The 13,370-nt window shown below is 37.5% G+C and overlaps 1 protein-coding gene and 1 long non-coding RNA gene across 2 annotated transcripts; both read left to right on the top strand.

Annotated features, from left to right (window-relative positions):
- On the top strand, positions 1–3,002 carry LOC105965194 (thiol-disulfide oxidoreductase LTO1). Its single transcript, XM_012989719.2, has 7 exons — positions 1–288; positions 385–658; positions 1,067–1,125; positions 1,222–1,331; positions 1,655–1,799; positions 2,438–2,575; positions 2,698–3,002. Exons 1-7 carry the CDS (start codon positions 175–177, stop codon positions 2,776–2,778), a joined length of 921 nt encoding a protein of 306 aa, XP_012845173.2. The 5' UTR covers positions 1–174; the 3' UTR covers positions 2,779–3,002.
- Positions 3,003–10,481: 7,479 nt separating this feature from the next.
- Positions 10,482–12,857, top strand: LOC148768852 (uncharacterized). The gene is made up of 2 exons (XR_016032927.1): positions 10,482–10,843; positions 12,637–12,857. It is a non-coding gene; the product is annotated as an uncharacterized LOC148768852 (long non-coding RNA).
- The last annotated feature ends 513 nt before the right edge of the window (positions 12,858–13,370 follow it).

The following is a 13,370-nucleotide window of genomic DNA, read 5'->3' as shown; positions in this document are numbered from 1 at the left end:
GACTGAAAAGTATAGGAAAAAAAAAAGGACACGTGGTCCCATCAAGTGTTACCGGGTGTAGGTGTAAGCAGGCAGCTACCAACGCCGAAGCACAAACGGGGTTTCGATTTTCAGTTTCCTTTCAACTACTGCAGAATACACATACACGCACACCCAACCCAACTGCCTGATCTGATGATGACGTCAATGGCGAACAGCTTCTTCACCAAATCACCCTCTTCTTTTTCATGCCGTCGAACTCCTCTTCTCCATTCTCCGACGAGCTTCCCCATTCTCTCTCACTTCAAGGTTCCTACTCTCTCTCTCTCTCTCTCTCTGTTTATGCCTATATTCATTTCCCTCTTCTCTACCAGTAGTTTGATTAAATCTGTTCTCATTCTACAGAAAGGAGTTTGGGGACAAAGATTTGTACTACTTAAACTGAACTGCAAATCTGAGGAATGCAATTTATGTGAAGATTCCGTCCGATCTTTGCAGCCACCGTCTTCTTCCTCTGTTATTCCTGGCGAATATGATTGGAGCATTTCATCAAACAGATGGTGTGCGGCTCTTGGAGGCATTGGATTTCTGGAGACTGCGTATTTGACTTACCTGAAGATCACGGATTCGGATGCCTTCTTCCCAACTGAATTGGGCTCTTCCACCACCATCCTTACCAGTAATTTATCCTCTGTATTTCTTGACCTAATTTTCAGTATGGAGAATGCAAATTAGTTTTTTTGTTCTGATTGTAGTTGCATAAGGTTTAACTTTTACTTAATTTACGAACCGTTTATGTTGCCTTTGTTGGATATGAGGGTTTTGATTTGGGGGTTTCGAACTTGAGCGTAGTTACGATGATGGATCGGTTATACGCAAATGCTGGTGCACTAGGAATAGTTTCGTATCGGATTCTATTTCCTCACTAGCGAAAGGGGGAATCTAAATTCAAGTGTTGACTTTTTCGTACTGAAAGCATCTATATTCTAAGAAATGCTTCGACTGCCTCGAGAAATTGTTGTAACTTGTATCTATCTAGTATATCTGGATTTTCTTAACTTTAACATTAGGATTTTCTTTTTGTAAGGTGCTCATCTTCCGCTGTTCGGGATGGCTGCATATGGGTTGTTCTTCATCTCCCTAAAGGTTTCTCCTCGTCAGATTATTTGTCGTTCGTTTACTCTGTTGAGTGCTCTACATCATATAGCATGACAAGAATTATTTTTTGGATTTGCTTTGCAGAATTTTGGTTTCGATAAGATTAAGAAAACGTTTGGTTCACAGTGCGTAACTAGCTTGGTTATCATTGCCTTGATCACATCGTGTATTGTTGTGCAACCTGTCCCGTCAAGGTAACCTAGTACATACATGAAATGACCTCATTTTTGTTTGATAAACTGATTTTACTCAATGTTTTGATGATCCGAGTCAGGGTAATTGACTGAGTTGAATTTGATTCCTTGATTCTGCTGATAAGTAATTATGACATTCTCATATGCTCATCAACTTAACTTTTGCCGGAACCATTTGCTTGCCAATTTTTAAATATATTATTATGGATGACGTTGATTGGGAATGTAGGTAACTACTTCATTTCAAGCTGTTTATGACTTGTGCTCCAAGATTACACATTACACGATTTTATTGATAAAATTATTTATGATACATTCGACAGCCTGGCGGAGGAAATGCCATATGTTGAAACTGAGATCACGAAAGAATCCAGTCAGTTGGCACTTTCTCTTGCAAGACATCTCAACTCAATAGGTGCAAAACTATATGGAGCCTTCTGGTGTTCTCATTGCGTGCATCAGAAACAGGTATCTCCTTTCCGATCTACAAAAGACATTATTAAGACTATTATAATGGTTCTAGGGGCATTCTAGTAATTATTAGCATTTTGCCAATTTGCTGGAAATCTTCAGAGTTCAATATTCTGTTTACTAGACACATGCCTCTTAGATATTTCCTGAAGTACTTCGGTTGGCTTCGGCCATGAATTCCTCAAATTTATTCGACTAGAACTTTCTAGTTCTGATGTTTACAAGATATTATTATATTGGTAGATTAAGGATATTTAAGATTTAATTTTGAATTATTTGTCAACTTAGATAATCGGATTTTTTTTTTGTCTTGCAAATTTTCATGTGTCTAGAATTTTCTTCTGAGATAGATTCTAGTAAGGGTTTAAAGAGGTTTGAATGTTGGATACATATCTGTAATTTTGCCGTTCTTTTCTGTTGCAAGCCACTATATTCCAGTTAATAGGCTGCTTGTTCTTGGTTATCTGCATTGGAAGTGAATTGATTAAATTAAGGCCTACAGTAATACTTAAATTAGAATTAATTAATAAGTTAATGATTGTATCTAGGAGAAACAAAGTCTGTTTGTTTTTTCTTTCACTTGTTTTTTGTTTTTAATTACATAAATAATAATAATAATAATAATAACGGAACAGATGTTTGGACACGACGCGGCGAAACTGTTGGATTATGTAGAATGCTACCCAGACGGAGTAAAAGCAGGAGCTCAAATGGCTAAAGCCTGTACTGAAGCTAATCTTGATGGTTTCCCTTCCTGGGAAATAAACGGCCAGGTCTGATATTTGTTGAATTTGGAAATTGTAATATACCATAATCCCGTTTTCTGTTTATAGTTTGGTTCCTTATATTATGTATAATAACTTGATGTAGTACGTTATTTCGTCTCCTATTGCAGTTTTTTAGTGGAACGAAGCAGTTCCCGGAGCTTGCTAGATTATCCGGAATCAAACTTGAAGATTTAAGCCAACAAAACTAAGGTTTCCCTTTTTCTCTTTCAGTCAGTTTAAGCAAACATTGATCCAAAAGTTTCGAAGAAACTCCTGCCAGAGGAATTAACTTGACAACGGGATTGAATGGTATACATCGCCATTAATTATCGTTTATCGAGTCTGAGTATTCCTACTAAAAAACAGGCGTCAAATAAGTTCTGAATATCCCACGACTTCAAACACGGTAGTAATCAAGATTCCTATTCAATAATTGTTTTCTGTTGCAATTTTATCAGTAAGTTTTGATTTGAGTAGTCAGTAAAACTACATGCTGAAGGTGAAACTGATGATATTGTCATTACTTAATAAGTGTTGAGAGTATATACAAATAGTAAAGGATTATAATAGGATAGGAAACAAATATATATATATATATATATATATATATATATATATATATATATATATATATATATATATATATATATATATATATATATATATTAGGGAAAACATAAAATTACATGAGACGATAACAAACTCCTTTATAAACCATTATCGAAAATACGACAAAGAACTTAAGCCTAAGCAAGGCACACGTAATATTAAATTACAACAACGGTATATAAAATAAAATACTTATGATCAGTTAGAAGGTGGGGGAGCAAGGAAACTGGGAATGTAAGGGATGTTCGGAAAGCTAGACGGAAACCAATTCGGCAACAGAGGAATCGATAATTTAGGTATGGTTGGAATAGTTGGAAGGGATGGTAGTGGTGGAAAACTTGGCTTCGGCAAAGCGGCCGGTATAGTAGGAAACTGTAATATACGACGTCTTGCAGCAGCATCACATTTCTCAACATTGCTTGTGATGACTATGGCCATCACAGCTAGAATCACAAACAAAGAAGCGTACATTGTTCTTGCCATTGTTATTATTTTTTTTTTTTAATTTGATGATGGTTAAGGAAACTGGGTTTTAATTTTGAGGTATTTATAGAGCCATTTTTAAGACATGATGCAAAAGGATGAAAAAAACTATGTAATTAATGTTTTTTTTTGAAGTTACTATGTAATTAATGTTGGTGGGAATAAGTTGACTTGTAATGTAGTATTCGTAGTTTGGAAAACTTGAATATGATTAATTCATCAAGAAATATTTCAAACGATGAGGTTCTCCATGAATATAATTCACCTATATAATAAGTTTAACATAAGATACTTTTGCCAACTTTAACGTGTAGTTAAAAATGTTGGCTCTGAAATTTGGATAATGTAGGTGGGTAGTTGCTGACAAGATTATTGTTCTTGCCTTGATAAAATGGTAGAAATATATTAGATATGTTAGGTATAGCCTCAAGCTAAGAGTTGACTACACAACCTACATGCCCAACAAATGCTCTCAGTTAAGTCTTCCATAAGGGATGGGCTATCAACCGGCGCAACTCAATTTGTTTTAATTGATTCAAGTTCGAATTTCCTTACCAACGGTCACTAGGTCGAACTTGTCACAGGGGTTCCTTTCCTCTAGAAAATTTCGCCTTTGTATGGCCTGATCTCCACACAAAATCAATCAGCTTTCGCTCGATTTCTTCCCACAACACACAAACACAAAGTCTTTCAAGCCAACGTAAGCGTAAACAAGAGTATGCAACGGAAAACAAACACACAACACGTTTACGGGCAATGCTCAACCTTTATATTAATTTCCCTACAAAGAATACAAAGGAGACTAAGGTACACACACGAAATCCTCACTCAGATGCCCACAGTTGCAACTCAAAGCCAAATAAACATAAGGAAGATGGCAGTTTACACCACAAACTGCCAAGGGACGAGTGGCGGCACGCAGGCCTTACATGTGGTCAACTCCTACAAGTTATAAGGGGCAGTTTTGCATGCTTTCCACTCCTCAACCGATCTCTAAACTGCTCCAAAATTTAAATGTTGGGCGCTTGCCTTGCTCGGGCGCGCGCGCACCAAACATCGAGATTGCCTAGCCCGTTGTTAGGCAACCCTCTTGCCTTGCCTTGTTCGCACACGCTGCTTGCCTTTCCCACACACGCTGCCTTAATTTGCCCGCATATGATGCTAGCTCCGCCCGCATCGGCCTACCTAGGCTATCGAGGCATGTGTTAAAGTAGGTGACCAACAAGCCAACTTGTGGCTGTGGTCTTTCCATTTATTCCTGTAATAAATAATTCCTTTTTCGTATTAATGATAAAACACCTGTGCATTCTATATCTTTGTCCCTTGTTCAAACATAGATATAGTCCTTACAGTTATAACAAGCACTTGTAATTAATCTTTTAGGATCGTGAGATATTTACTTAAGTATTATAATTTTTAAACGTGTTTCTATTATTTCTTGCATTCTTGGACAAACACCCCAAATGCCTACCCAACACTCGACCATTCATTTGCAGATGTGTGGTTGTCTTGCGCCAACCCTCGATTGGCACCATTTCTCGGCCGTGAATCGGCTGCACTCGAGTCATATCCGATTTCACCTTCTAAAGGGCTAACAAACCTCCCAACCAACGGTGTTAGATAACCTCGTCAAACTAAAATCATTAGCTTCAACTCTCGATCTATTCCACTTGTCTTGCCATTGTCTTCAATTGTGCTTGATCAACAGTACAACTTCCTAACCCAACTCCCAAGTTTGAACTAACGAATTTCCCACAAACTCTTTCTGCCATCGGAACAACGAACGCAAACCTCGTTCAAACAGCGACATCATCGAAAAAGTGAAAAATACTAGTTTTTAGCACAACTAGCATTTTATTTTGATTCCAACACAAATCAAGAAAGGAGACTTCCAACCCACAGAAATCCCTCAAAACCATCTTCCATTTCATCACCAACATAAACCAAGTAAACCAACATCCAACATGCTCAACAAATTTAGAAAATACCCAACTTCCATGCAATAACACTTACAACGTTTCCTTAAGCGCACCACCACAACAAGTAGGAACAAAAAACAGGACACATTACCCACTTAAAGAATTCAACAAATACCTCGGTTTGCCCTTCGCTCTTGTCTCATTTTTCGGCTGTGCACGTATAAAACAACCAGCCCGTTAATCCACAATTTTGATCTCAACAGCTTCCAGTAGGCTCGACAACTCCTCGTCATTTGATTCTGCCTCCAATTGTACCGCATTCAATAATTTCATTCGTTTATTTTCCGTCTTTGTTTTAGTCAAGTACGAGCATTACACAACACATGGACAACCTTCGTCCATTATCATCAACCCGTCAAGAAACGGTATTACAACAGTCATTGCAATGAGTAAGAACTCTTTACCCAATATCACAACGAATTCATCAAGACACACTGCCTTTTCCAAGACCCGATCACCAAATCAACATCGGTCTTTCGCTGGCCCCCCTTATGAATTCACAGCCTTTACCCGACTAACATGTTTTTGAGAGATTCAAGCCCAACTTCTTGACTTCTCTCTCGGCAACGAAGTTATGTGTTGCTCCCGAGTCAACCATAGCCTTCACTTCTTTGCCATTCAACAACACCGTGGCATACATCATACCCTTGGTGCCATTGGGTGCCTTGTCCACAACCAAAGCACTCAACAACTGAGTCGGGTTCGCATGCCGAGTCTCGTACGATTCTTCCTCACTATCCGACCCCGCATCAAAGAACTTGCGTCGTTTAGGACAATCCCTCATCTGGTGATTGCCATCACGAGAAAAACAACCACGGTATCGTTTATTGAGGATAGGTTTTCCACCGACGTTGGTATGCACCATGGATCCTTCACCATCGTCGTTCTCTTTATGCTTCCAATTTCGGCTACCCTTCCCACCAAATTTATTTCCATGGATTTATCCTTCTTTGGGCATTCATTCTCCGAATCATCGGCTCCCATCACTTTGTAATTGACAAGGTAATCCACTGCCGCAATTGAGCAAGGTATATCTTTGACTCCTTATCTCTGCAACTCAGTTTGGGCCTGTGGTTGCAATCCAACCATGAAGTTGAACAGCTTATCTTCGTTGCAGATGTCACGTATGTCAAGGAGTAATGAACTGAATTCCTTGACATACTCATGCACGGTTCTCTTATGCTTCAATTGTCGAAGGGATTCCCTTGCAATCCAGCCCATGTTACTAGAAAGGAATTACTCTTTCAATTCCCGTTTCATAACCTCCCAAGTTTCAATCTTCGCTCGGTTGGAACTTGCATCGTCTGAAAAACGAGCTTGCCACCACAACTTTGCATCTCCCACTAGATACATGCTTGTGATGATCACCTCGAAGTAATTCTCCATATCCCACACAATTTTTTTGACTTCCTTGGCACTGCACACACCATCAAATGGAGTCGGTTCTGGCACGACCTTTAGACGCAGACATTGTGCCCTAAGAACTTGGTGCCTTGTTTCGAATCGCCCTTTTCAGTACCGTCAAGTCCGTAAGCTTGCCTCCAAGCTTCGTCTCAATAACATCAAAGAGGAGTTCTGTGTCGGCAAAAGTTGTGAGTCTATCCTCCACAAATAGGAGCATATCATCCAGCGATCTTCACCAACGATCAAGTTCTCGCTCCCCGTCAGCTTGCCGTTCCAAAATTGATGGATCCCTTGGATCTAGGGACGTCCCCAACCAGGGCTTCAAGATGTTTCAGTCATGCATCTATCTCTAGCATCATAATATGAGTAGGATTTGGATTAGTGGAAGATCATGAATCTTTCTTCAGCCATACTGACCTGCAACACATTCAGAATCCTTGACCATGGCTCTGATACCAACCGTTATAGGTCTTCATTTCTTCATGAATTTTTTGCCTCCGTGCGGCCTTATCTCCTCACAAGATCAGTCAGCCTTCGCTCGGTTTTTTTCCCACAAACACAAAGTCTTTCAAGCCAACTTAAACGTACAACAAGATTATGCAACGGAAAACAAACACACAACACATTCACGAGCAATTCCCAACCTTTATGTTAATTTCCCAACAAGGAATACAAATAAGACTAAGGTTCACATACAAAATCCTCACTCAAATGCCCACAATTGCACTATGAACTCTCTAATACTAGACTGGTCAGATTTGTGCACTCAAAGACAAATAAATACAAGGAAGATGACAGTTTACATCCCAAACTGCCTAGGGGAGAGTGAAGACACGTAGGCTTAAAGGTGGTCAACTCGTACAAGTTATAAGGGGCGGTTTTGCATGCTTTCTACATCTCCACCGCTCTCTAAATTGCCCCGGAAGTCAGGTGTTGGGAGCTTGCCTTTCTCAGGCGCGCACGTGCACCAGGCACCGAATCTGCCCAGCTAGTTGTTAGGCGGCCTGCCTGGCTTGCCTTGCCCGCACACGCTGCCTACCTTTCCCGTACACAGTGCCTTGCTTTGCCCACACATAAAGCTAGCTCCGCCCGCATCAGTCTGCCTAGGCTACCGAGACATGCCCATGCCAGCCTTTCCCACAATCTTGTGTCGGGCTATCAAGACACATTCGTGATAACCTTAAGTCTTGCCCATCTCTTTCTCGTGCCAGTTGTCAAGCCACGCCTGTGCCCAACCGCCGAGAATCATTCCCCATGCCTTCTTGGACAAACACCCCAAATGCTTGTCCAACACTCGACCACTCATTGGTCGATGTGTGGCTATCTTGTGGCAGCCCTCACTTGGCACAATTTCTCAACAATGGCTCGGCCACACTCGAGTCATAGTCGATGTTAGCGTCTAAGGGGCTCACAATTAGCCTAGTGTAATTTACGTATGTCGTATGGTTTGCAAGTTATTATACAAAAGTGCAGTTTTCTCAGTGCACTTATATTGTTGACTGCAAATTCATTTATTAAAAAGAAAAGAAAAAAAAACCTCTCAATTAATTGGATTGCGATTAAACCAGCTACATGCACAACAAAAACTCTCAATTAGATTGGATACTATCCTTTCCAAAGTTAATTTAATAAAATAAAGTTTTTCTTATTCTTTATTTTTTGGGTTTTTTCAAAAATATTGTTTGTATGATAATTATCAGATTTTTGTTTCAGTGCACCGATATTAAAGTAACTAGCATTATATTATGAAAAGTATGCATTAATCCTACTTCGAACTTGTCATATATGTCTTATATCTAGTGTGGTTTATATATCTCTAGAGTTGCTCAAGTTATTGCACGAGGGAGGGCGAAAGTTTATTCAATACACTTATATCAGTTATTCTCATTGGTCCAATTACATTTTTTTCTTCATATTCTTGTGTTATGAAATAAAAACTTGAACAAATGATATACATGAATTGAGAGAGTAATATTATATAAGTTGTCTTTCAGTATAAACATATATGTTAAATAAATAGGATATGATTCAAATTATATTTTAAAGCCAAGAAACAAAAAATAGGATATGATTCATATTTCATATAAAAACAAACAATTTGTATAACACTAATTAGCACTTTGCCCCCCAAATTATAGTGGCTTTTGCACTTTACCCCCGGACTAAATTTTTTTTACAAAATTTCACATCAACTCATGAAACGCTTGCACGTTGCCTTAAATTGCCAAATTCTGATCTATTTTCACCGGAGTCACACTCACATGAGATGCACGCGAGATTTAGGAAGGCATAATTGTCAATTCAATCACAATTAAACCTACCCCTCTTTTTTGGCAATCATTTTCCCTCGTTTTTTTGCTCTTTTTAATGTCATTCCCGTGCTATAAAGTACTATGCAATAATTTAACATAAGCTCCTTATTTCCTTGTTCTTTTACCCCCTGTTTGTTTTTTCATTCAGCTCTATCTCTATTTTGTTATTTTCTTGGTCGAAATGGACGTGAGTTGCTATTGTTCAAGGAAACCAATTTCAAGAACTTCATGGAAAGATTTGAATTCAAGAAGAAGATACTACACTAGTCCGAAGTACATGGTAATTTTTTGTTGTAAATACCTTGGTTTATATATATTCTCAATACCTTAAAAGAGTTCTCTATTTTATGTTCAAAATTTGTAGGAAGTTGAAGGATGCAATTACTTTGTATGGATTGATCCTCCAATGTGTGAAAGATCGCGCATAATTATACCCAGTTTACTTCGCTAGATTAACAAACATGAGGAGGAGCTAAGAAAGAAAAGTTTGAGAGATAAATGGATTTGGATGGGTTTGTATCCTCATGGTGTGTGATATATGTATTTTATTATGTGAAAGAAGAGATAATTTTGCAGAATGTTGGTGGTCGAATGATGTATCTAACTATGTATCTAACGATGTGTAGTTGTAGTTGTAACACCCCACCTTTCCAAAACCCGAAAATCCTAAAACCCGAGATTAATATTTCTAACTCGAGAACCCGTAGATAATACTATTACGTGAATTTAATTATGTGACTTCCGTGAATAATTACGTGCGCTATTATTTGTGTGATTTATATTTTCGTAAATTGAAATTCTAGAAATTATGTGAATAATTGCGTATTTATCTAATTGATAAATTTCTTGGTAAGTTATGTGGAATATATACATATATATGCCTATATATATATACGTACATACATGCATGCATACGTATACATATATATATGTTAATACTTGCATTATACATTTAAATATATATATATATATATATATGTCCGAATTGGGTGTGTGTGTATTCGGATTGTGTGTGTGTGTGTGGTATTTATGCAAGTTGTGTTTATTTTTAATAAATTAATTAGTGAATAATTGTGCATGTTATTACACTTGGCAACCCCTAATCATTTTGCCTAAACCTACACTCAACACTTCCTTTGAAAGATGAAGAGACACCCTTCATCTTTCTTCTTCCAACACATTGCCACATTACTTGTCTCTCTCCCCTCTCTCCACCGAAACCATCACCACCATCATCGGCTCTCCTCTCTCCACCTCACTTCATAATTTCCAAAGAATTCCCAATATAACCATGAGAGTTCCCTATTTAACTCTTGCCTTGGACTACTCCAAGAACACCGTGAAAACCACCTGCCTTCTTTCGGGAGATCACAACTCCTCCCTCCTTGAAGCTCACACCATCTCCTTCACAATCAAGGTGGCTTGGCTAGACTTTGGTGCTTGAAAGTTTTTCTTCCTTTTAGCCATTTTTCTTCTTCGATCTTAAGGTAAGAATTTCCGATTCTTGCTGCAATTAAATGGCATCAATAGTATAAAAAGGGTTTTCAAAGTTTTCTAAAAGATTGGGAAAGATTTCGAAAATTTAGGGGTTTTTGAAGAAAAATGGAAAAATAAGTGTTCTTGTTAAATTCTTGTTCTTGCATGTATAATCTATGTTAGTAGTGGTTAGATACAGCATTTATTGGCCAAAAGCCTTGAGAATTTCAGATTTCAAAAAGGGAATTTCAAGAAAATGGGATTTTTAACTTTTTGTGGTTGCATGTGTAGATCTTCGAAAGTTTGGGCCAAATCTGCAATTTTTGTAAAGTCTGTCCGAAAAATGTTTTCAAAACTGTTTTCCAGCATTTATTGAACTAAAATTTCGGATTTAAAGAATTTTTTGTAAGAAAAAGTTGATTTTGAAATTTTAGTAGACTTGCATGTGTAGATCTAGAGATTTTGGGGTAAATTGTGCAATTTCCGAAATTTCTGCATAAAACAACTTTTCAACTTCATTTTCTGCATCTAGTAAAGTGGAATTTCAGATTTGTAAGGGGTTTCCATGAAAAAGTTGATTTTGAACTTCTAGTGTGGTTGCATGTGTATATTTCGAAACTTTTGGGTCAAAACTGCAATTTCTGAAAAATCTCCCATTTTCAAAGTTTGGATCTGTTTTACAGCAAGTATTAATTAGGAAAAAGTTTTATTTAACAAGTTTTTAAATCAATTAGAGTTATATTAGAGTTTTGGATTTTTAAATTGAAAAAGGGATTTTCCTAGTTTTTATTTCAAGAAAATTCGAAACTTTGTAAAACTTTGCAATAATTTCAGAATCTGGAAATTGAGTCAGTTAGGAGTTCTAGGATTTAATTTGAGAATTTTTGGTATTAATTTGCTAATATTTCGAAATTTAGACATTATGCATGTCAATTAATATATTTTGTGCCTTAATACTTATATTCTTGATATAATGGTGATGAGTGATGAATTGTAGTATTTGTGGTACTTTAATTTCTGGTGGATGTGTTTAATGGCTGTGGAAAATTGATTGAAATGGATTATTACCTAGATGTGGTAATAAGTCCATTAAATGAAGGTAAAAAGGTGTTTTGTTCTTGAGCTTGCTTTGATGAGTAATTAGTGAAGTTTAATGTGTTGATTGTGCATGTGTGTATGCTGAAAATGTGTGAATGTGTGTGTGCTGATTGTGCATGGTGTGTGTGCCGTGTGTGGTTGTGTATTTATGTGTGTGAATTTGGGAGTTTTGCCCAAATCATAAATATGTGGTAATTTGTGGTGTTTGTGTGAATTGTGATACTTGATTGACATTTGTGATGTTATGTGTGGGTCATATGCATAATTTCGAAAAGTGCATTAAATGATTTTATTTGAAAGGTTAATGGAATATCGGGTAATAAACAACTCGGATATAGTGGGCCGGTATCCAACTAGGATGATGTGGTAGTGGTTTGATTCCACTTAGTGAAAACGGGCTCGTAACAGGTTTATTATTCGGTACAGAAATTAATCTTTCACGGATCCGATAAACCGAAAAATGTGTTTTTCATGATTTTCACAAAAAGGGCATTTTAGTCACTTTTGCATAATTACGTGATCTTGTGAAATGATGTGCTTTCGTGAGATATGTGATTTGACCGATCGATTTGTGTTGTTGTACGAAACGTGGGTAAGAACGGGTATACAATATTATATATTATATATATAACGTATTTCCAAAGTTTGATAATACTCGGATTTCTTACTGAGCTTTATAGCTCATATAGATGTCTTTTAATTGCAGGTAGTAGTAATCCTCAACCGGGATGGGTCGAGTAGTGGATCGAGGTCTTGCCCGGGATTTTGGAGGACGTACGAGGACCTATGAACGAATGCTAGGATTTTGGTTATTTTCTTTTGGTGGTGTAACCCTAAAACCGTAACATTTCCCTTTCGTACTTTTGAACTCGTTTGTTTTATTATGAATCGCACTTATTTCCTATATTAAGTTTCGTAAATTGCTAATTTCATGCCTTCGTTAGGAAACTTCGGATTATTCACCAAAATAACCTTTCCGAACTCTGATTTATTCTCGAACCGAAAAATGTTTAGTGAGAATGTAGCACTCGAATGAGAAACCTCCTTTCGAAACTTATTTCTAGATCAAGCTTTGTATTCGGCCAAATCAATCCAACAAAGTTTTCGAAAATGCAAAGCCTTCAACACCCAAAAGAACATATTTTTCATAATTGCATTTTCACCCCATCCCAATGTTTCAAAAATTACAAAGAGATCCTTTGCTTCCGCTAGTTTTAATAAATATTCCGATAAACCGGTTCGATTTATCGCCCGACTAGAAGGGGGGTGCTACACGGTGGTATCAGAGCATTGTTCATAGATACTCGTACGAACTTCACGGGCTTAGAGACTACTCGAGACGCAAAACTCGGACCACCCGGTAACGTATGTGTATTATTTTCCTTATGTGTTTTATTTGCTTTACTTATTAATGATAATTAATATAGAAATAATGGCGAG

This window comes from Erythranthe guttata, chromosome 8, assembly GCF_056151865.1.
Source record: "Erythranthe guttata isolate IM_541 chromosome 8, IM_541, whole genome shotgun sequence".
NCBI classification, from domain to species: Eukaryota; Viridiplantae; Streptophyta; class Magnoliopsida; order Lamiales; family Phrymaceae; genus Erythranthe; species Erythranthe guttata.
This window is presented reverse-complemented; position numbering and strand designations above follow the sequence as displayed.